The sequence below is a fragment of the Mixophyes fleayi genome, chromosome 4 (genome assembly GCF_038048845.1).
Source record: "Mixophyes fleayi isolate aMixFle1 chromosome 4, aMixFle1.hap1, whole genome shotgun sequence".
In the NCBI taxonomy this organism is placed as follows: Eukaryota; Metazoa; Chordata; class Amphibia; order Anura; family Limnodynastidae; genus Mixophyes; species Mixophyes fleayi.
In genome coordinates, this window is record NC_134405.1 from 340,248,076 (window position 1) to 340,273,008 (window position 24,933).

At 43.6% G+C, this 24,933-nt stretch overlaps 1 protein-coding gene across 5 annotated transcripts in view; it reads left to right on the top strand.

Annotated features, from left to right (window-relative positions):
• Window positions 1-4,673: 4,673 nt before the first annotated feature.
• The window catches only part of LOC142153250 (zinc finger CCCH-type antiviral protein 1-like), a 28,323-nt gene continuing 8,063 nt past the window's right edge, over window positions 4,674-24,933 (top strand). The window contains exons 1-11 of one of the 5 annotated variants that reach the window (XM_075210657.1): window positions 4,675-5,175; window positions 10,445-10,580; window positions 12,000-12,378; window positions 12,665-14,296; window positions 15,130-15,192; window positions 15,440-15,563; window positions 16,101-16,263; window positions 16,640-16,760; window positions 17,146-17,242; window positions 19,730-19,789; window positions 20,975-21,174. In XM_075210657.1, the coding sequence (XP_075066758.1) occupies window positions 4,892-5,175; window positions 10,445-10,580; window positions 12,000-12,378; window positions 12,665-14,296; window positions 15,130-15,192; window positions 15,440-15,563; window positions 16,101-16,263; window positions 16,640-16,760; window positions 17,146-17,242; window positions 19,730-19,789; window positions 20,975-21,023 (3,108 nt within the window). In that variant the 5' untranslated portion in view covers window positions 4,675-4,891 and the 3' untranslated portion in view covers window positions 21,024-21,174. The other 4 variants (XM_075210656.1, XM_075210658.1, XM_075210660.1 and 1 more) reach the window with 4 other exon arrangements.

The window sequence follows — 24,933 nt, forward strand, 5'->3', positions numbered from 1 at the left end:
TCCGTTGCCATTCGTCAGTGTTGCACTCACCCTCCAAGTCATTGAGGCCATAACTCACTTTTGTTTTGTTGCTCTTGTTTTGTTACTCAGACATAAAACATATTTACTCCCAGACAGTTTCCACACAGCAATATGTGACTTACCCAAAATACCTTGTATCATATTACACTGCTGGTGTATTTTTTTTATAGACTCAAGGTAATGCCTAGAAGTCATTCCTGTTGTGTGAAAAAAGAATTGTAAAATGTTAATAGTAGAAATCTGAGTGCAGATGTCAAATATTCTACTAAGCAAACAGGAGCCTTGTTTACACGTGGTGGTGTTATAAGGTTACTGGTATCTATAGCTGTGATTGAAATCCAATTTAACCAATGTTATATAGCCCCAATCTGGGCGTCTTGTCAGCCGTTACTCTTTGAATATCAGTAAATCTGTTCTTGAAATTAATTTGTTACATGAACTCTCTCCCCCCTGTTATTAACCACCAGATACATTTTAGAATGTTGCTGAATCAAAGGTTCCATTATAAAAGCAGTGGAGGGAGAGGGCAATGCTGAGACAATAGGAGCTAATGGGGTAGTATCTGATGGGGGTAGGACAGGCTATAGTGAGGAGGTGGGTTTTGGGGGAGCGCTTGAAAGATTAAAGGTTGGGGGAGAGTCTGGTCAGGCTGGGTAAGGAGCTCCATAAGTGGGGAGCAGCGCGGGAGAAGTCTTGGAGGTGGGAGTGAGAGAAGAATAATACAGAAAACCATAAACATTAATAACGCCCCAGTTACACTGACTCTGGCAGAACATTGAAGGAGACATCAGCTTCTCTGAGTCTGTAAGGCGCAGTCTTCACAAACAATGAAATATTTATTTGCTACACTTGTATGAGGCTTTTGTTCTATTAACCTTTACATGTCCTCTCAGTACTACCGACACTAGCCCCCCTCCCCCTCCTTCCAAGGCCCCACCCCCATCCGTGCATGTAATACCATTGCTAAGACAACATCACACACATGACTACTGAAAAGAGCTGCGTTTATGGACCAGATGTTCTGCAAAAGACGTCCGACCAGTCCTGTGAGATCTGTGTCTCTATAGATCTCCTGAAGCTAATTCTATGACATCGCTGTATGAAGCACAATCATTACACAGTGATTCAAAAGAAATGTCAGCATGTGGCCAAAAGGGGGACAAAAAAAAAATTGACCCTAGTCTGTCCGTCTCCCTCTCTTTCTGTCTCTCTGTGAGTGTGTGTCTATATTAGGGAATTTAGGCTGTAAGCGCCAATAGGGCAGGGACTGATGTGAATGAGTTCTCTGTACAGCGCTGCGGAATTAGTGGCGCTGTATAAATGATGATGATGATGACAGTTCAAGAAGCCTCTGCCCCATCGCAACGGACCCCAGACCCTTACCTTTCAAACGCCACAGAGTTATTTACAAGTAAAGCCTCAGTTACATCTCATTAACATAGATTAAGATAATACTCTCAGGGGTGCCAATTAATCTTAAATGATAATTAATTATAGAGCCTTTGGTGGTTTTTTCCCAAATCATCTGCTTTGCAGCTGAGCAGCTGCAGCCTCCACCAAGGCTTTGGACCCCCCAACACAGTCTTCTTGCCTAACTCGGTTATAAATTGGTGCCTGGCCCTTTAAGTTTTTCACATAAATGTTATGGCTGCAAGTCTATAGTGCCTGCTCGCATCCTCCACCAACTTGTCGCGGTAGCAGATGCCGTCTCCCAGGGTAGATGGTCGGGCTACTTTGCAGCTCAGCAGGCGATAAACGAAAACAAAATTCCCAGTAGTCTGGTGCAACTAGTCACAACTAGTTTTAATAGATGAGAATCTAAAAAATAAAACAACAAAATAAATCCTATTCTGTCCGGCACTTAACAAATCTTCCCTCTGTAAGTGTGAGGGTCCTAATATCCAGCCCACGGACACAAACGTTATTTGCATTAATCCAGACGTCTCTCTCTGTATATTTGATATTCAATACAAATTGTATTTATTCTATGTTTAAAGATAAAAAATATTTATAAACACTAATTTTAACGCAGACAGCGAACGTGATGGCAAATCTTAAATTCAAACACGAACCTTAAAGATAAGCCACAAATGTTGAACCACATATTTGAATCAGGGGGCAATTAGCGGCGCTGGCTGAAATACACAGGAACAGGCTCCGTTTGGGATCACCCGCAGGTAATCCGCTAATGTTATTCCAAGGGATCAGAAACCCAGTAAGTTTGTACTGGAGGGCAGAGCGGTGGTACTGGACACGCTTGGGTCCAAACCTCAGACAGCCGGCGAACGGATTAGATTTAGGGTCTAATCTGTAGATCACAGGAATACAACGATATTGAAGATGTTTCCAAGCAGGTCTTTGAAGCATGATGTTTATTTGCTCACACTGGTTTGAGGTACCAGTGATCAGATCAGAGGAGAATCAGAAGAACACATTTCAGTGTACAAGTCAGTGCATTTATACCTTTCAGACACGTGCTATTTTTAGCATCAGGATATACTCTATTTACACAAACATGGATTTACATGCATTGCAAAGCTAACAAAATTTGCGCTTATCTTTGAAATTCAATGTGGACAAGAGGCCACACAGTAACGACCCCCTGCTGGGCCTTTGGCCAGAGCAGGCATGACACCTTATCACAAAACTTCGTTAGCACTTCCTGCTATCAGACTCGCTTGCACATATGCCCAATTGGAGGTTTCCACTAGCAACCTTACAAATCCTATACAATGACACTTCCATACTAAATACATCCCAATACACACAAGATCTCCCTCCACAAAGGCCTATTGTATCAGATATATGCATCAGAAATAAGGCATATCCTTTAGTAAGGTGAAATCAGGAAAAAACTATTTCTAGCCTGGTCTCAGAAATAACGATTTCCTATCTCAGAATATATACAATACAAAAAATAAGTGCCTATGCAATTATATAAATATGCGCCCTGCACTATTTCCCTTCAATAAATTGATACCTTAAGTTATTTATGAGTGATCCAGTCACATCTACCAAGTGAATATAATAAATAACTCTTGCACAGTGGCTCAATGGTTAGCACTTCTGCCTCCCAGCACTGGGGCCATGAGTTCAATTCCCGACCATGGCCTTATCTGTGTGGAGTTTGTATGTTCTCCCTGTCTTTGCGTGGGTTTCCTCTGGGTGCTCCGGTTTCCTCCCACACTCCAAAAACATACTGGTAGGTTAATTGGCTGTTAACAAATTGACCCTAGTGTGTGTGTGTATTAGGGAATTTAGACTGTAAGCTCCAATGGGGCAGGGACTGATGTGAGTGAGTTCTCTGTACAGCGCTGCGGATTAGTGGCGCTATATAAATAAATGATAATAATAACATTTGGCTGTATGGTCGCTGTGCCTGTATTACTGGTCTGGACTATTAGATAACACTGCTATCTACAGTCTCAGACGCTGCAGATACTCTGTACACAGTAAGGGCAGTTGCCAATGGGCAGAACCAATCACATGCCAGCCAGTAAGCTGGCATGTGATTGGTCAGCTGTGAACAGTCAGCTTTTGGGCTATTCGTACCAGGGCGGTTTATCAGACATGATACTGTGCGAGCCATGGTCAGGTCATAGTCCACTGACTGCACTATGTCAATAAATGTTAACAAGGACTGGAGGGGGGGGACGGGGACGGGGGGTGTTAAAAGTATATGCAGCACATAAGGACAAACTCTTAAATATGGCACAATTATTTCTGATACATTGTCAGATACTCATTGATAGATTATTCACATTATTTATCCATCCACGGTGCACGTTTTTGGGTTTTGTGCTTGATTCGTGTTTTGTGCATAGGATGTTATCATCATCATCAACATTTATTTATATAGCGCCAGAAAATTCTGTAGCGCTTTACAATTGGGATTATTTTACAGATCTGCAATATGAGAAAAGCACAATGAAGTGTCCTCTGGACTACACAGGTCTGACACTGTCTGATTCTCTTCCCTGTCTGATTGTTTAAAAAAAGAAAGCTGAAGTTTTTTGTCAAACAATCCTGTTTCTACGACTCTAGCGCAGGTATAGGGGGCCCGAGGCCTGAAAATGTTGTAGAACTAGAAGGACCAGCATGCCATTTGGCTGACAAGGCATGCTAGGCCTTGTAGTTCCACAACAGCTGTAGCAGTACCTGCTGCTTGCTTCTGTTGTAGATAAATGTTTAACAGATTCTTTCTATGTCCTTCTCCATTACTCTGCCCCAACTGTGCCCAACTGGAAGGTGGCAGAGTGGCAGCATCGTAGCAGTGAGCCCAGACTGGCCCAAACCCCCCACCCCTGGATTACTGCTGAATTGTATCATACTCTCCAAGCTCTGGGGAGAACAAATGAGAGACAAGAGAAGAGGTACTGTGCACTACAGGCAGACTGGTCTGCAGAGCTGACACTTCATCAGAGAGAGAAGAGGTACTGTGCACTACAGGCAGACTGGTCTGCAGAGCTGACACTTAATCATAGAGAGAAGAGGTACTGTGCACTACAGGCAGGCTGAGGAGGGGTATGGAATAGTAATGCCTGGCCTGCAGAGCTGACAATTCATCAGAGAGAGAAGAGACTGGAGGTCTGGATGTTATCAGACTGATGGAAGTTTCAGTTTCGTTTCTCTGATCTGTCACAGAAGGATCCGCCCCGCTCAGGGGTAATAACAATCCCGTCATCACAGAGTCAGCCCCAGTGTCTGCAGCCACACAGAGGGCCCGGGACAGAGAACAGATCCCGGGGCCCCTGCACAGACTGCTGGTGATCCCGGGGCCCCTGCACAGACTGCTGGTGATCCCGGGGCCCCTGCACAGACTGCTGGTGATCCCGGGGCCCCTGCACAGACTGCTGGTGATCCCGGGGCCATGTCGGACCCCACGGTCACTGCCTACCTCACCAAGCTGCTGTGCTCGCACAATGGGCGGCTGCCGAAGGACGAGCTGACCGGTCTCCTGGAGCTGGCCCCGGAACAGATCGAGCAGATCCTACAGCACGAGCCGCAGAGATTCCCCCAGGTCGGGGATCTGGTCCTGGCCCAGAGCCCGGTGAGGATCTGTCCCCGGTACCTGAAGAGCGAGGAGGAGGCGGAGTGCGGGAGACTTCACCTGTGCAGATACCACCTGCAGGGCAAGTGCTGGCCGGGGAAGAGGTGGGTGCTCTTATATATAGGGGGGGTGCTGTTATACATGGGGGGTGCTGTTATATATAGGGGGGTGCTGTTATATATAGGGGGTGCTGTTATATATAGGGGGTGCTCTTATATATAGGGGGTGCTGTTATATATAGGGGGGGTGCTCTTATACATGGGGGGTGCTGTTATATATAGGGGGGTGCTCTTATATATAGGGGGGTGCTGTTATATATAGGGGGTGCTGTTATATATAGGGGGTGCTGTTATACAGAGAGAGGTGGGTGCTGTTATATAGAGAGAGAGGTGGGTGCTCTTATATATAGGGGGGTGCTGTTATATATAGGGGGTGCTGTTATATATAGGGGGGGTGCTCTTATACATGGGGGGTGCTGTTATATATAGGGGGTGCTTTTATATATAGGGGGGTGCTGTTATATATAGGGGTGGTGCTCTTATACATTGGGGGTGCTGTTATATATAGGGGGGTGCTGTTATATATGGGGGGTGCTGTTATATATAGGGGGTGCTGTTATATATAGGGGGGTGCTCTTATACATGGGGGGTGCTGTTATATATAGGGGGGTGCTGTTATATATAGGGGGTGCTGTTATATATAGGGGGTGCTGTTATACAGAGAGAGGTGGGTGCTGTTATATAGAGAGAGAGGTGGGTGCTCTTATATATAGGGGGTGCTGTTATATATAGGGGGGTGCTCTTATATATAGGTGGGTGCTCTTATATATAGGGGGTGCTGTTATATATAGGGGGGTGCTGTTATATATAGGGGGGTGCTCTTATATATAGGGGGTGCTGTTATACAGAGAGAGGGGGTGCTCTTATACAGAGAGAGGGGGTGCTCTTATACAGAGAGAGGGGGTGCTGTTATATAGAGAGAGCGAGTGCTGTTATATAGAGAGAGCGAGTGCTGTTATACAGAGAGAGGGGGTGCTGTTATACAGAGAGAGGGGGTGCTGTTATATAGAGAGAGGGAGTGCTGTTATATAGAGAGAGGGGGTGCTGTTATACAGAGAGAGGGGGTGCTCTTATACAGAGAGAGGGGGTGCTGTTATACAGAGAGAGAGGTGGGTGCTCTTATATATAGGGGGTGCTGTTATATATAGAGAGAGAAAGGGGGTGCTGTTATACTTAAGGGGTGCTGTTATACATAGGGGGGGTGCTCTTATACAGAGAGAGGGGGTGCTCTTATACAGAATGAGGACAAGAGGGGATGCTCTTATACAAAGAGAGGGGGTGCTGTTATACAGAGAGATGGGCAAGAGGGGGTGCTCTTATACAGAGAGATGGGCAAGAGGGGGTGTTGTTATATAGAGATGGGCAAGAGGGGGTGCTCTTATACAGAGAGATGGGCAAGAGGGGGTGCTGTTATACAAAGATGGGCAATAGGAGGTGCTCTTATACATAAAGGGCAAGAGGGGGGTGCTGTTATGCAGAGAGAGGGGGTGCTCTTATACATGGGGGGGCAAGAGAGGGTGCTCTTATACAGAGAGAGGGGGTGCTCTTATACATAGGGGGTGCTCTTATACATAGGGGGTGCTCTTATACAGAATGAGGGCAAGAGGGGGTGCTCTTATACAGAGAGAGGGGGTGCTGTTATACAGAGATGGGCAAGAGGTGTGTGCTCTTATACATAGAGGGCAAGAGGGGGTGCTCTTATACAAAGAGATGAGCAAGAGGGGGTGCTCTTTTACAGAGAGAGGGCAAGAGGGGGTGCTCTTATACAGAGAGAGCAAGAGGGGGGTGCTCTTATACAGAGAGATGGCTGTGGAGAGTAAAAGTGGGGGTAATAGGTATCCAATACTTGCAGACTGGCTATTCTGGGGTGGGGGGGGGGGATAGCTGGGTAAGTGAGGGCCATGAGGTGGGTACTGACAGCACCAACTGACACACGGGGTGGGTGAAACAGGCAATATCATACACTGGCAGTACCGGGGGTAGGTTAAGGTTAGGAAGTGATGTCTCGGGGATGAGCTGCAGTCAGTACTTTCCGGTTGGCTTATGGGAGCTGCGGGGGGTTATATCTGATGCCAGTATTGGGTCAGACAGGTACTAGGTGGGCATTGAGCACTGATGGCATTGCTGATACAGGTGGGTGATATCGGTGTCTCGGGGTCAGACAGGTAACAGAGGGCGCACTAGGGTCACATGGAGGTCATGTGGTGTGAGCAGGGCAATAAATATGAAAGTCTGGACACAGGAGGGTAAGTGGGGGGTAAGTCTGGGGATTGAGACAAACGGTAGATGAGCTGGGGCAAGTGAGTGTGGGCCGGGGGTCTCGTGAAGTGGGATCCATAGTGGACAGTTAGTGATGGGGGCAGCAGAGGGCAGGAGCTGAGTGCACATCAACAGCCTCATTATTAGGGAGACAGTTCCCAGACACTTGTACATGAAGCCCCATCATACACATGATAACAATGTGCTGCCCTCAGATATAAGGTGCAGACTGACAGATGGTCACTGTGTTGTACTGTGTCTATAAACTGACTTATATCTTAACTCATAGGAGAAGTTCAGTCAATAAAATAACCCACATCCCCCGCGTATAACAAGACAACTCACAGCCTCTGTCTCCTGCATAAAGGGTTAATAGACAGCAGCAACATTGTTACAACTAGTGACAGTGGTGGTGTCTGTCTGGTGGTAGGTAATAGGGGGGGTCAGACGTAGGTAATGGGGGGGACCTCTTAGACCCACCTGACACATTGTAGCTTTAATGTTCCCATTCACAAGGAGCTTTGATATTATTATTTTCCAACATACAGCAGAAGAGTCGATAGTTATAATCTGCATCATATTACACTAAGCGATGAGTGCCGGGGATTCACCGGTATAACACAGATATACTGTGCAGTGCAGTCATTACATCCTGCATCCAGGGCTAGAGAAGTGGTACTGTGCAATTATCCATACATACAGAATAAGGATAAATACAGATAATTACATCCTGCATCCAGGGCTAGAGAAGTGGTACTGTGCAATTATACATACATACAGAATAAGGATAAATACAGATAATTACATCCTACATCCAGGGCTAGAGAAGTGGTACTGTGCAATTATACATACATACATACAGAATAAGGATAAATACAGATAATTACATCCTGCATCCAGGGCTAGAGAAGTGGTACTGTGCAATTATACATACATACAGAATAAGGATAAATACAGATAATTACATCCTGCATCCAGGGCTAGAGAAGTGGTACTGTGCAATTATACATACATACAGAATAAGGATAAATACAGATAATTACATCCTGCATCCAGGGCTAGAGAAGTGGTACTGTGCAATTATCCATAAATACATACATAATAATTACAGATAATTATATCCAGCATACAGGGTTAGAGAAGTGGTACTGTGCAATTATACAGAATTATCATAAATTAACATGGTGTAAATGCTTCTATTTTTATCTGTCTCTTAAGTTTCATTTACAACTCCACCCAAATGTCAGTGACATTCTATGCAAATGAGAGAGGAGCCTAGCGCAGGGAATATAAGTAGTTAATTTGTTTCTATAACACACTGAGACCCAGCAATGATCACACCGTCGGCTGATCTGGAGTCAGCCAGACGCCCTTTATACCCAACACGTAATACATATCTGATGTTGCATCACGTACCCAGGTGTTTAGGTGTCTCCAGGATACGTAGAAAACAGAAACTCACTATAGTGCAGGAAAGGACACAACTGTGTAGCAGCCGGCAGGGTTCTAACAAGCCGGGGAAATTGTTCATCGAAATTGTTTTAAAAATAACATTTTCACCGGATTTGGGACATTTCACTGAATAAATATACAAAGCTCGGCATAGGTTAAATCCAGGGGCTGGCTGGGAAGGGGGACCGGTCCCATAATGGGCTATCTTGAGCTGGGTCACTGGTTGCCGAATTCAGTACCAGGGGCCTCTGATTCCTTCCCGCAGCACTGTGAGAAAATCACTTTTTTACTCCGCGGATTGAAACGCTTCTCTGTTGTGGACGTTCAGCGGTTAATTTCATTCACTGCCCCCTGTACTCTGATTAAATCAGATTTCTTCTAGAAACTAACGCTTAATGCACCTTAACGTCCATATACCTGGACTTTAATGTTGTTTTCATTTTATCTACACCGTTATACTGGATTCTTATCCCCCACATCAGAGCTGTAGTTGTTTTGTCAATTTATGCTACGATATTAAAGTGAAATTTGACTATTTGTTTTTACAGTAAGATTATTTTTCATGTTGATGGAAATTTGTGGGTTTTTTTGTAGTTAGTGTCTGATATAATATAAAAATGAAGACAAATCTATTTTTATATTTGAATTTAGCTGTCATAGTTTATACCGTACATACTATTCTGTACCGTTCTATGCATGTTTCTTACGCTCCCTTTATCTTCCACCAAGATGTTTTGTAATTCTACACATTACCCAAATGACCAGATACATTCAGGGGGTGCGCGAGGGCTGTGCGATAGGGGCGACCGCAGAGGGCGTAACGCTAATGGGGGGAGCAGTTTATGAATATTTTAGGTTCATTTGGTTAAAATTGAAGGCTATGGGGGGGGGGGCATTTCTGTTTCTCACCCCAGGTGCTAAAATTTGAAGTTACGACTCTGTGGGGGCTTCTGCATTAATGTCAGGTTTGGGGAATATATTTTGTTATTGTCCTTTTTTTAACTAATAATTAAAAAAATATTTATGACAATTAGGAGTGTAATGAAAGAGCAGTGAAATGTAATAGTTAATGTGTTTTCGTTCGCTTTTCTTGTGCCTATAACCCGATTGGGTATAAATATATTTGGGGGTATATATGTCTGCCATAACCCTCACCTCATATTACTGGTGCAGATCTGGACGAATCTTAACATGCTCTCGACTTGGCATAAATGTGCTAGTTTTACGCGCAGCTTTTTAGACCTCTTTCCTCCCTACGCTTATCCGTCCAGCTCCGCATCAGCCATTATGTTTTCACATAAGCTTTGCTGACAACCGCAAACTATTGTCCTCTGTTATCAACCAATTTCCACACCCAAAAAATTGAGATTACCGAGAGGAGATCTCCTCTTCCAATATCGTCTGCATATATATATATGTGTGAATGAAATTCCCTAACACTTTTTAACTCCTGCTCTTCCAAGACCGTTGGGTCCCCAGGGGCCCGACGCGGCCCCATCCGCCGCCGCAGCAGTAGTTCCGCCACTGGCTCGATTTTATTTTGTCATCTATTTAAATTCAGCTTTAACATTTCCTAATACAATTCCTGCTTCTTTTCTTTCAGGCCTCAGTGCTTGTTCTCCCATGACATTTTGTCGAACCACAATCTGACGGTTTTAAAAGCCAACGAGATCAGCGGTCTGAACGACGACGAGTTAAAGGTCCTTCTGTTACAGAATGACAACCAGCTGCTTCCGGAGGTAGGTCGGGGTCTACAGCCACCGTCATATTTGTTAAATAGATATTGTTCTAAAAATGCAAAAAAGAAAAAGGCATCAGTTTTTGCCGTCACAGGTTATTCCATATAATTCTCAGATATTTGCCAGCAGTCCTGATTTTTCTGGGACAGTCCTGTGTCCTCACCTGTGGTGTTGGTGGATCTGGGTGTGGTCTAAAGTTTTTCAATAATCCAATTAGGTATTTTGGCAGGGATGCCCTGATATAATCTAGTGTAGGAGTATTGTATTATTTATAAAGCACCAAGATATTCCTGGCCTCTGTAGTGGTACCATAGTACCATACCCTCCCCCGTTGTGTCATTCTACATGAGTACATCTGTCACATGTATGCACTAAATAACACTACAACAGTTTAGTTACCGACGTATCCACTCAGGGGCAAACGCAGGATTTGTAGAGGGGGGTTTCCACACCACGCCACCAGTGGGCGTGACCAGCATGCATGGGGGCGTGGCTATAATTTTAGTGCTTGGCTGCTCTCCAACTGTTCCTATCCCCATAATATACATGGGCAATGCTGCGTGCACTACTGTTCGCTCTCCTTTTTCAAGCAGAGATGTGTGAAGCGGGGGAAGGGTCCAGCCACCTCAATTGTACAGTGCCCCAGGTTTGGAGGGGGGTTTCCAGGCACTTGTGATACCCCCTTGGTTTGCCTATGCCACTCACCCTGCACAACTAAGTAAGCTGAAGTGAGACAACAAGGCATGTGTGCCTGCTGATTGTGCCAGTTGTAATCTGATAGTTGGATTGATCGTTTGGGATTTGGGTGTGCTCAGTTTGCGGTGTCGGCAGGGGCGCTGGGGCGTAATGGTTCATTCGTTGCTGAATGCAGACCGGGCAGAGCACACCTCAGTCTGTACACGGAGATTTCTCGCATTCACGTTTCCCACCGTGCACTTTTCCATCTCGGACCACTACCCCGAGTGAGGTTGTGCACAAGGGGCTGTCCCAAAACTGGCAAGTTCAACTATGTTTGCTCTAGACCGACAGCGCCATTTCTGCATAATTAATTACGCTGCGCGTCTGCATACGTGGCTTCTAAATGAGACTTACACTGAAATGGAAATTCTCATAGCTGCTGACAGGTGTAGAATTCAGGTATAAAGGAGAGGTCATTTCTCATTTTACATACTGATATTTAATAGTTTAATGGTGGCTGATGAAGCGACTGGGCCTGGGGCCCAGAGCAATAGGGGGGCCACAGTTCTGGCTCCATCTGCCGTAGGGGCCCGTGGCCGCCTGCCTAATATTTGTGGGTGGGTTTCTAGACAATTACAATGTTCAATAAACTAAAAAGATATAATTGCCTTGCATAAAAATACGACGGTACCTCTTACATGTGTAGCTGGGCTGATTGTCCACTGCTCTGTTTCTCTGCAGATTTGTCGGAAATACCTGCACGCCACCTGTGACCAAGGAAATGCGTGTACTCGACTCCACGCCTGTGGATTTTTCACGCAAGGGGAATGTAGCCGCCGTACTTGCCAAAAGTCCCACCATCTTCTGGAGGCGGGCCCTGACTTACTGCTTCATCGCTGCCGGCTATCCTTTGAAACTGTGCAGAACTTTCAGATGCTCTGTGACCTGAAACACAACCAGCGGCTCCTGGCGCCGAGGGCGGAGCCAAGACAAGGAATGGGAAGGGGGGCTCGCGGTGCAGCGAGGGGCAGAGGGAGAGGACGGCCCAGGAATAGAACTCGGAACGGATCTCGGGGCCGGTCGCAGAACAGGAGTCAAGACGGAAAGACGGACGGAACAGGTATCTGACTAATGACTTAACTTGTAACTATGTTATAAATGGCAGATTAATGACCAAATTTACTATAAATGTGTTGGATTTTCACCTGTCCAATGGTAAAGGTGAACTAAAGAGGATTAGAATTGGCATTTAAGTTTTAATATCATTTTAAATCATGTGTGTTATTTTCTATTACTAATTAAATAATAATTTTGACATAGACTTTATCTAACGTCCAGCAAAACAATCGAAATTGGCATTCTGGTTATTTCTAAGGTGATCTAATAGTTATAATTAATTGATTTAGGGCCCAATGTTCGTGGGAGAACCAGCAGCCGACCAGTATCTGAGTGTGGTGAGAGTCAGCGGTGTAGTTCTGGAGAAGACGAAGATGATGATGATGATGATGATGATTATGGCCGTCAGAAAACCACGCAAAAGTTAATGAATGATTGGTTTACATCAGAAACACCCTCTTCAGGCAACGCACAAGTGGGATCTTTAGTGTTCGCATCTACTGTGGAAAAACCACCAGACAAAACTGGAAGTGCAGCGTACGTTGGTCAACCATTGACCTATTACAATAGAGTAAACTCGCCAAATGTCCTTCCTGTTCCGTCATATACCCCTTTACCTAATCCAGCACCAGCTACCGCGAAGCCAACACCATCTGCCACATCCAACATAGCAACTGAGCCACGTAAATTATCCAGTGAACAACTTAGACCATCCAATGTCCCACCAACATCTGGTAGATTGAACGCAACTCATCCATCTACTGGTCAATCCAATATTCCGGCAACGGGTTCTGCTAATCTCTACCCGTCTCCGGTCGTAGGTTCTAATAAACCGGTTATTTCTCCCACCTCAGCAACAGCAAATCCATCGTCTATCGACCAGCTGTTGGCCAATTACAGGACAACATCAAACCCACCAACATGCTCCAACCCTCCAACTGTGCCATCTGTACGTTCAATTACCCCTTTACCTAATCCAGTACCAGCTAGTGCAAAGCCAACACCATCTACCACATCCAACATAGCAACTGAGACGCGTAAATTATCCAGCGAGCAACTTAGACCATCCAATGTCCCACCAACATCTGGTAGATTGAACGCAACTCATCCATCTGTTGGTCAAACCAATATTTCAGCAACGGGTTCTGCTAATCTCTACCCGTCTCCGGTCGTAGGTTCTAATAAACCGGTTATTTCTCCCACCTCAGCAACAGCAAATCCATTGTCTATCGACCAGCTGTTGGCCAATTACAGGACAACATCAAACCCACCAACATGCTCCAACCCTCCAACTGTGCCACCTGTACGTTCAATTACCCCTTTACCTAATCCAGTACCAGCTAGTGCAAAGCCAACACCATCTACCACATCCAACATAGCAACTGAGACGCGTAAATTATCCAGCGAGCAACTTAGACCATCCAATGTCCCACCAACATCTGGTAGATTGAACGCAACTCATCCATCTGTTGGTCAAACCAAAATTTCAGCAACGGGTTCTGCTAATCTGTACTCGTCTCCGGTCGTAGGTTCTAATAAACCAGTTATTTCTCCCACCTCAGCAATATCAAACACATTTATGAATCCTACAGCTGGTCCATCGAGTACTCAGCCAAATCCAATATCAGTGTCCAGTAATCTGTTTAGTGATTTGAACAACAGACCAGCTGTGCCACCTCGTGGTACATCCACCGTGCCGGTCCAGCAAGCTCATCCTCTTGTTGGTGGTACCAGTACTCCACGCACGTCCGTTGTGTATAGTGACCTATCCCGGCTATCTGACGGATATGATTCACTTTCAAGCAAGCTGGAAGCCAGGGTAAAACCGATGTCAAGAGCTGACACTCAATACGCCACTCTCCAACTGCAGCCGAGTAGTAATACGTCTCTGAATAAGCCTACACTTGTGTCATCTAGTGACTGTAAGTATTATTTTATTCATTTTTTATTATCGTTTAGTTATATAGCACCGTCATCTTCCGTAGCTCTGTACAGAAAATATTTGTCATTCACCCATTAGAGCTTACAGTCTAAATTCCCTACCACGTGCACACTAGCGTCTATTAATCAGCAGCCAATTAACCCACCAGTATGAATGTGGACTGTGGGAGGAAACCGGAGCACCCGGAGGAAACCCACGCAAATAAGGGGGGAAAATACAAACTACACACACACTTAGTAGTGCCCTAGTCGGAATCAAACTCATGACCCCAGCATTGTGAGTCAGCAATGCTAACCACAGTGCTACCAAGAAGGTCTTGTTTCCAATAGTTTGTGCTCAAATATTTATATGAAAAGCTCCATAAAAATATATTTTTATACTTAAAATTTTAATTTTTGCAAAAAGTTCTTTGGAAATAAGGATGCGTTTTAGAAGGACAGATATTTCTATGATAATTGGGAGGGTCCGCTCAGAAGCTTGACACAAAGGGGGGGAGGATAGAAGAGGGGTTATATCAAACCTCTTAAGGACGGCTGCGCTGGACAACAACTTGAGCTCCACACATTGGCGGCCAAATTGGTCAAGATCCGCCTGGGCGTTGATACGAGGGGAACCTTATATCTACACGTTTAGTCCTTCGTTCATTCTCCTGATTACTGCAGTGCGGAAGAACTGAAAGTTCCTCTACACTGTCACGTTAAGTGTTCTACGTTTAGTTAAGTGATACAGAAACTAAGTGCCGGTTGTAATTTGATTGCGCTACACATCGAAGATGCTAATTGTACAATGTATTTTTGTTTTTTTTTATTGTAGCAAAGCCCGGAAAGGTCCCTGATATTTGTCTTTCCAATATCTGGAAGTACTGCAAGCTGGGAGGTAAGTGATCAGAGAGACTTAGGGGTAGATTTATTAAACCTTCTAAAAAGCTAATGTGTGGGCGTTGCCCATAGCAACCAATCAGATTCTAGAAATCGTTTATGTATTAAATTCTAGAGAATGGTCGCTAGGATCTGATTGGTTGCAACGGGCTGTTATCTAGACCAAATAGGAGATTCCCGAATCCTGTTCTATCGATGGCTACTGGTCAGTGTTCTGGATAACTTTGGGTGTTCTTTGTTCGCAGGTAAATGTCCCGATATGCACTTCTACCTACCCTACCGCTGGCAGGTGTGCAACGGAATAGATTGGGAGGATGTTCAAAATATGGAGAATGTTGAGAAGGCGTACAGCGATCCTAAAGTCATCGGGTAGGATCCGAATCCACCGCGAGAGGGCCCCTAGAGACCGCCCATATTTATAGCCAGTCCTCAAGACCCCCCCAACAGCCAATTGACCTACCAGTATGTTTTTGGAGTGTGGGAAGAAACCGGAGCACCCGGAGGAAACCCACGCAAACACATAAAAACTCCTCACAGAAATAATAATAATAAAAAAATAACCTACTTTAGGCATAAGTTACTAATACGTTGACACAACGTAAACAGGGCATATCAGTTCAGCATATTCCATATATATATATATGTTTTTTAAAATCAAGTATTTTTTAATTTAATTTAAATCGTATATTCCATATATATTTATAAGCAATACATGGGACACAGAAAAGGATCGAAAGGTCATCTAATGTTTGTTACTACGTGGATTATATTGTTAAACAGATTTGGTATTACCGTATTCTTTTACTGAGAATTTCTCTTAAGAAAACCAACAATATCACAATATGTGTCTAGTATTTGGACAGCTGTAATTCCCTCATTTAACTCCTTCCCCTCCTCGTATTGCAGGCTGTCATTGGTCGACTTCGAAGCCATGAAATTTGGCTCAAGACTCGTCCGTCGGCTCTCCACCCCATCATCTGTCACCAAGAACCCGGAATACGTTCTGACCACCGAGTGGATCTGGTACTGGAAGGACGAGACTGGCAACTGGATACAGTATGGACAAGCAGTAAGCAACCGCTGGCAATGCCAGTACTCAAAATGGCCGACTGTGGCTATTGTGTGCAGCCATAATTACATTGTACTTCTATTTTCTTATAGATGTATCAGAGAAGCTATATTTTTAGCTGTAGTGTGTTTACATCTGTACCTGTCCCCTACCCACAGTGGAGACAGCCATTTTGTCCACCTTTCATCTAAATCCGGCCTCTCAAATTACTAGGCCGCATTCTCTTTGATCAACCTCCAAAATGGCTGCCTCCATTGTGTGTAAGTGACGGTATTCATTTAAATTCCATTTTATACTCTTTAGATTTGGGAGTGAGGGTGGCCTTTAAACTGCATGGTATAATATACATATTTAACGTGTGTCTCTGTCGCTCTAGAACATTAAGAACGTGAGTTCTACTATACTGTCTGCAGACCTAGAAAGTATCTATCTCTCTGATCCCGCCGGAATCATCCCTTTCACGGCCGGACAACAGCAGTACGAGATCAACTTCCGAGGTACGGACCATCTTCATCAATAGATGCCTCACGGTTCTCTGCTGAGGAATTAGTGCAAATTAAACAGACCTTTTTTTTCGGTCAAATTCAGTGAATTAGGTCCCAGATATCTGTCAAAAATGTACCAGGAGCTGATCTTATATAGTCGGACAATCAATGAGCATTATGGCAGGCGGTAATGATTTATTTAAAGTTGTTTCATACAGTTAAACTTTTCAATGCAAATAACTTTTATATAGAACCCCCTTTCACTCCTTTTTTGCAATTGTAAACCCCCCTGCCTAGCATACGGGGGTTCCACACCTTACACCCCTTCCGCTGCATCGTCGGTATCACTGATTTAGGTAAGGATGATTATTAGTCTTTGATGATCTTCTCCTTTCAGAAATGAAGCAGAGGAACATTATTTATCGGACAGAGAAGGAGGTGCGCAGGAGACCCAAATTCCAAAGTTTTGAGGATGTGAAGATGCTGAAAGGAAGGTAATGTCATTATAGATGTCGCTGAGGTTTATTGTATCACCTCTGGGCTAAAGAGATGAAAACTGGGAGGTGGGAATCGCTGGTTCCAATATCATATACATTGTACTGTGGAAGTAGGCCTTAACAGCCAGATCTTAATGAGTTAAAGGGATTTTTGTTCGGTGATTATTACATCTATACTTGTTTCTCTAAGAAATGATGTTGTTGTTTGTTAAGGGATTAATGTACTTTATGTGGGGTGTCTGTAGAAGCGGGAGGTAGATGCCTGGAGAGGGAAGGGTAGGTAGAATTTGTGTTTCCCTTGCACCACAAATGACGTAAGAGGTGGGGGGTATCTTGGTGATTAAACGAGCCGGAAGCAACACTCCGTAGCTCCACAAGTGCCTAGCTAAATTATCTTGCGATCGGGTTCTTTATTTTTAATTCATTGCATCACCAGGCTCCACGTATCATCCAGGGGATGGTGCTCCCAAAATTAACGGCTTGGGACACTATTTTCCACAGAAAATAAGGTGTGGCCTTTCCCTGTCCTCCCTAGGACTAGAGGCTCCCCCTGAGCATCACACATCTTAATAGCCAGGACAGGAAAACTAACCGGACTTCCCGACGGGAACCAGCTGGGTGAGCGGACGGCACGTGTTTGCTCCCCTCACCAGCTCTGCATACTGGCTGTCACCAGGCCCTCAAGGGGCGACTTGCAGAGGGCCTCCCTAACTCCACAATCGACGCACTGGATGACCCGGCTTCACCATCGGGACCCACATCTCCCCCTACCGGGGCCGCTACTTAAGCCTCCGCGGGAACAGCCCCATTGGTGCTTCCACATCTACCAAAGCAAGTTAGTATGTGCGGGGATATCCTTCCTGGCATCCTTCCAATTGTCGGGGGCCCCCAGAAGCAACCCCTTGACCGCCGGGCTGCTCCCTAGGTACCCCTACCCATCTCTACTGGCATCGCTGGTGAGTGCTATCTCATTTTAATACTCTGGGTCAAAATCTCATTCATCCAAACACTCAGTACCAGCAGCCTATTCTACACAGAAACTGTGATTTGTTTTTCCCTCACTAGAGGGCCCCAAGTGCTCATTGCAATTCATCTGCTATATATCCCTGCTCTGATAATAGACCCATAGGCTGCAAGCTGGGAAAAAACATCACATTGACATAGAGGGTCTTGTGCTGCGCCTTTCACTGCTACCTCAACTCCCCCTCCCAATGGGGGCTTCCCTCATCAATTCTGCTGATTGCCCCTCTACGTTACCCCACAGCTTCTTGTTCTCCAAAAACTTCATGTGATTTAAGTACAACCAGAACTCTGATAGGTTTGGGAAGAGAGTACAACAGCATGACCATTTTCTCTCTCTCTTCCTAAAACAGTCCCAAAAAAGTGTACCTACTCTGAACATAACTTGTAACCAAAACTCATTAGAACTTCCCAATTAAGAATCTCCACAAAGACCTGAGAAGGCAGACTCTGAAGAAGATGAATCGGCCCCCACTACCAGAAGACACTTCCTATCCCTACTTAAAGAAATGAAAGACGCTCTTCAATACACTCGACTCTCCAAAATCCTCTTTACACTCTTCGATCCAAGGTGGCCACTCTCAAAGCCACAAATTTAGAGTTGAGAGAAGAGTGGAGGACACCGTAGTCTACCAGAACAACACGGAGGAGAACATGTCCCAGATCCAACAAGACTGGATATGGACAATTGTCCCAGAGGAGTAACCTCAGAAAAAAAGGCATCCTTTAATCTGTAGAACAAATTCACTTAGACTCATATCTCAAAAAACTTTTACCAACTAGCCCAAGAAATCCCTGAGGAGCAGATAATGTTGGACCAAACCCATAGGGCACTTAAACCTGTTGGACCACAAGATCAAGCCCAACTGAGGGATGTGATAGTGCTTTTTCAATATAGGCCATTCTAAGGGAAGCAAGGAAACTTCAAATCTTCAATATGAAGGCGATACTGTTCAAATCTTCCAAGATCTCTCCCCATCCACACTGGAGAGAACTTTGATAGGTCACATCAAACCTGAGAGATACTAACGTACGCTACTGTTGGGGCTTCAGCCTACTTCCCTGGACCAATACCGAAAATGTTGGGGCCACAGAGACCCATGAGGAAGAATTGGTCCATGGTTCAGAAACTTTCAAAACTATGGAACCCTGACACTGCTACTAAACCTCTTGAGGATTCGGCTTGAACTTTGAGTTAACCTAGACATGAACGGCTGACCACATGATGGGAGATTTCTGGTCTGTCTCATATTGTCAGAGTGAGAGTCCCCCTTTAACTTCCACCAACCTGACCGTGGTATCTTAGTATCCCATGACCTAGATCTGGTAACAAATGATTGTCTCGATCAGCGCTCCCACGCCGACATCTAACCAAATTATTGTTCTATTTCTACTACGTGTTTCCAGTGTTCTCCTGGGCTCTGTTCCAGCCTAGTAACTAAAACTTTGACCTCTCTCTCGCAGAAAACCCGAAGTTGCTCATCCTTGGCCAAGCAGGATGAAACTCTTTGGCTTCCTGTTTTGGTACAGTTATTACATTTTTGACACAATTTGTACTTGTTTGACCTTACTAACTCTTATTGGCTCTTAAAAGCTATCTTTGACAAGTGTGACATACATTGTCTCCCCTCACACCTAGCTTAACACACACTCCAATGCATATTACAGTTCAATTAAGATTTCGCAGAACCCCTTCTACGCTCAGAAAGTGTCATCACCCTGACCGCCTGATGCATTCAACACCATTCCTCTTCCTCCTCCAGTGTTTTAGGCAACCAACACCAAAAGCCCCCCCTCTTCCCCAACTATGACACCACCTAAAATCTCATCTGAGACGACCAGATACTCTTTTACCCAAAATCTCTAACTGACACTAATTACTGATGACGTTGCACATAATCTCATATAAAGTTAAGGGGCTAAATTCTCCCAAAAAATGCACACACTCTTTTTCCCCAGTAAACTCACTTTATTAATCGTCTCCGTCCTGAACTCAGGTCCAAATAAATCCTGGTGACTTATTATGCAGGTGACGCTAGGCAGAAGAAACATGAGGTGGTAATCTTAATTGCCCGTCACCTCATCTTCAACCCCTTGGGGTCCACAGAGACAAAGAGGGCAGATACTGGACTCTGAACAGGCAAACTCAACAATTTACTCTGCACTTTGATCAACCTTGACATCCCGAATATTGACCAATATACATTTTTTAAAGAAACTACTTTCTTTGCTTCCCCACCTCAGGGACGGAGAACTAGTATTAGGAAGCAAATTTAATGCAGTGATCATACCTAACCTTGGCAGGTCTGCACCCCATCTGACAGAGGAGACACCCAAAGCTCTATAGCTCCCCAAGAGTTTCTCAAGCTCCATAATCTCTCTGACTCATGGAGAGTGAATGACCACCTGTACAGAACCCTTTCCAGAATAGACTTCATCCTGTTCAGCCATGTCCTCACATTAAAATTGACTAACAACCAAATCCTTTCTATAACATGGTCAGACCATGGCTCTGGCACCTGAGCACCCCCTAAAGCAACCGGAGGGACCAACAAGTCCTTATTACATGACCCTAAGACCATTACCCAAATACGAACAGTAATTGAAGACTACTACTTTTTTTTTTAATCTCTACTTTTATTGAAGTTGACATATAATCAAATTGACATAAATATATATAGTAAGATATAGTTATCATTTACAAAACAGCATGTCATCGAAAAGGAAGACAAACAAGAGCAGGAAGAAAGAACATTGAGAGAATACACAGCAGATCGTATATATACGTTGCAGAAGTTCTCCACATTCCGTTGTAGAATTCATGGTCTTAATATGTTATACAACCAGTGTATAAATGTCCACAACTCCACTGTGTTGAGTATCCTGTAATAAAGTCCATTATAAATCCATTATAATCTCGTTGTATTATTCCATTAACGATTACTTTCAATCAGATGACATCATTGATATCTCCCCAATGATATCTCCCCAAGGTGATGCTAGTAAGGTGGTCCTAAGAAGCCATCTAATTGCCCTGGACTCGAGAGTGAATTATGAAAGACTAGTCAAAACAATCTGGTGGGGATGGTTGTTGTATTGATTATTGTTCTTCTACGGGACAGTCTACAGAGAAATAAGAAGAGGGGGGGGGGGGAATTGATGAAATGATGGTCGTGGTTAGCAGTGCTGCCTCACAGCAACGTTTTGTCGTTGTGGATTACAGTCTGATGACTTGTAGCAAAGGCAGAAGGAGTTGATTAGTGAACCAGCGAACCACATGGAGTTAGTATGTTCTCTCCGTGTTTGCAGGTGCTCCAGTTTCCTTCCACAGTACGAAAAGCTCAGTAGTAGACCCTAATCTGTGTGTGTGTTAGGGAATTTAGATTGTAAGCTCCAATGGGGCAGGGACTGATGTGAATGATTACATATCCTCTGTACAACGCTGCATAATTTAATTGACGCTATATAAATAAACAGTATTAATATTAATAATGCTTTGACATCTGATACGAAGCTGTACCATCATGCTTGAGATGACACGACCTAAAGTTTGGGGAGTATTCTAAATAATATAAATTTTTTATTTCATTCAAATTTAAGTGTTGCCATGTTGAACATGTACTTCTAATCGTTTTGCATGCACTCTGGTTGAGATGACGCTTATCCATGTACAAAACCAGATACAGTCACTGTAAGCAAAGAGTTGTTTATGGATTTTATTCCAGTATTTTGGATACCTTTTGATCATTAACTCATAGCGAGCTATTAAGAATAATTCAGAAATTACATTGTCCTTACTGTCCGCTGGCTTCTGGTCCAGCAGAGGCAGAACGGTATTCTGAATAAACAAGGTTGCTGTCATTTGTTGAGAAACGGGTCTTATGTGGCCTGATGCCTTCCCGCTTCCGTTCATGAGAATGGGGTCCAACAGCAACAGAAAGACTGGACTTGGCCCACATGAAATTATAATGGGAAGACTAATGAAATTCCCATCATCTGCCCCCTGTACCTCTCTCCATCCTTGATCTTCATCTGACTGATAAACTGAAATATTGCAATACCCTAATTTTAGCAAAGTGTTCCATTCACAAACCTTATGAAGGTGTTCCATCCACAGGTCCAAGCTGCGTAGCCTACAGGAACATGCCGACAGTGTCTTTGAATTCAGCCAGATGAATTGGTATTTGTGAAGGTGAACCGGGGGATGTCGGCATTGCAAACCCAGCTGGACAGTCGCATATCCAGTACTGCCGAGCCACTGGTACAGCTGCGCCAAGGATTGAACACCTGGATCCACAAAATCAATAACCCTTCACCCAGACAAGAAGCTGGTGCCCCCAACCACCACCCTCACCACCACCGCCATCCGTTTTGGTGTCTGGAACCCTATTTCTTTTTAGGGAGAGGCCACCTCTCAACATGAACTGGTAGAAAGGAAAAGTCCCCATCCTTCTGCCTCCGAAGACACTATGGCCTTCGTTGCCTACAAGTGTGCAGAGGATTTGCCACTACATTTCTAGAGGATTTGTCACTACAGTGAAATTGTTGCCCATTGTTTGCCTCCTGTTCTTTGGTAAACCTTTCGTAAATTCTTCTCATTTAATTTCCTATCTAGCTATCCCGCATCCAAAACCCATTCTAAGGGGGGGGGGGGGGGGTATCAATAACACCTGTCCCGTTCACTTGCAGAGACTATTGCCCGTACACTTCCTACACAACACAACCGTTTGCAGTAACATGGAACAAACAATAGGTGGACTGCAAATGTGATTGTGGACCAGAGATTTTAACAAAACTGTATCTAATAATAATATCTACGATTATCCGCCTCTGTTGCGGCTTTAATTTTCTTCGTAAACAATGGAAATTGCAGGAGTTGGATATAGCCAATGGTATATCTCTATAGAGACGCAATATAAATACTACATTCTATAATACGACCCTGCATATAGGGAGTCATGATTAGATGTAAGGAATAACCAGGGTTATTATTTTATTTGTGGAGAAAGAGCTTACCTATCGCTACCAATAGGCTGATCAGGAAGATGCAAATTATACGTCGTGAAATTAAGCATGTTATTCTCTTCCTAATGGCAGGATTAAGGGTACATGAGAATTGAATGCAACTGATATTGGTATTTTGATATCTTATTAATACCCATGTGTGGAGGCTGTAGGACTAGCAAAGAAGTTAAGTTATTATTCAGATTAGTAGAGAAGGTTAGCAATGGAACTGTGAATGCATTGTAAGAGATGACAGTGGAAATTTCTGCCATTAGACGTGTGACCTGCAAAACAGAATGGATTTATACTGCATGCTGAACAGTAAAGAAGTAGGGTGTGCACTAATTGCAAATAAATTCTGTGTCTATATTCCTGATTTATTGCAAGGAAAATTTGGTCACGTTGATCATGTTCGACTATAAGGTGAACTTTGCATCAAGATCAGAATCATATAGTTTGTTTGGTTGGTTAGGAACTCTAGGGACACAATTTAATGGCAACTTGATGTTTGCTTATGATGGTTTTCTCATTTGTGCTTGTCCATGTTTATCAAATTCTGTGTCATACGTATATAAAAATGACAGAAGAGTTTGTACCACTTACTTCCTTTGCATTAAATTATGCTCTTTCATTTACAGAATAGGGGAAAAGAAACTGACAAATCTGTGCATGGTTTTATGCATTTTGTATTAATGATGTAGATGAAAAGAAAAAGGCTCAAAAGATAGGAATGTGGAAGTAGACCTTAATAGCCCAACCTTAATAAGTTGAAGGGATTTCATGTAAATGTGTTGACAACATCAGTGTTTGTTTCTGTAGGAAATTATGTAGTTGACTAGATGTAGGGATTGTCCCTAATCGGATATGTTATTTTCTGTGTAAAAAGTAGAGAATAGACCTATTACAGTCCTGATGGTCAAGTTTATGTGAATTGTGTAAGAAGAAATGAATGTGCACTGACAAAAAAGATGTTTTCCCAGCTAAATCATATTGTATATTGCACATGTACCATATGTTGAAGTTGTTTTTTTTTTTATTAATTGTTTCAAGCTATAAATATTTGCAATCCCATTGGAGGAGCGGTTTAAAAGGATTGGCACAGAGTGAATATTAAAAACTGCATTTTTAATATATCGGGACTAAAGAGACACTTTTACTCCACATAATTTAAATGTTAATTACTCCTAATTAGCACGATCAGCTTTTTTTTACTTGAAATGTTTTATATGCTGTTTTAAGTGACTTACATGCAAAACACTTTCTCCTTTAACATTGGCAAGATTGTTTAGTGTGTCTAGATTGTAAGCTCCTACGAGCAAGGCTGTCTCTACCTTCTCTCTTGTGTCTTCACGTTCTGCATCAACATCCAATGTCCTTAATCTGTTTCCATTATAAATAAATGACGATGGTGATGATGATGATGAATTGCTGGTATATTCGTGTATTAAAAGCTCTATTTTTTATGCTGACAAATTATGGACCAGATTTTATTTAATTTAATTAGTGGCACTATATAAATAAATGGTGATGATGATGATGTCCGATTTATTCTATGTATGTTTTTGGTGGTTTTATCAACTATATTCAGATGACCTCAGCAAAACATTCCACAATGATATTTAGGTTAAGCATATATTAGACATAGGTACACTCCACCCTTTGTT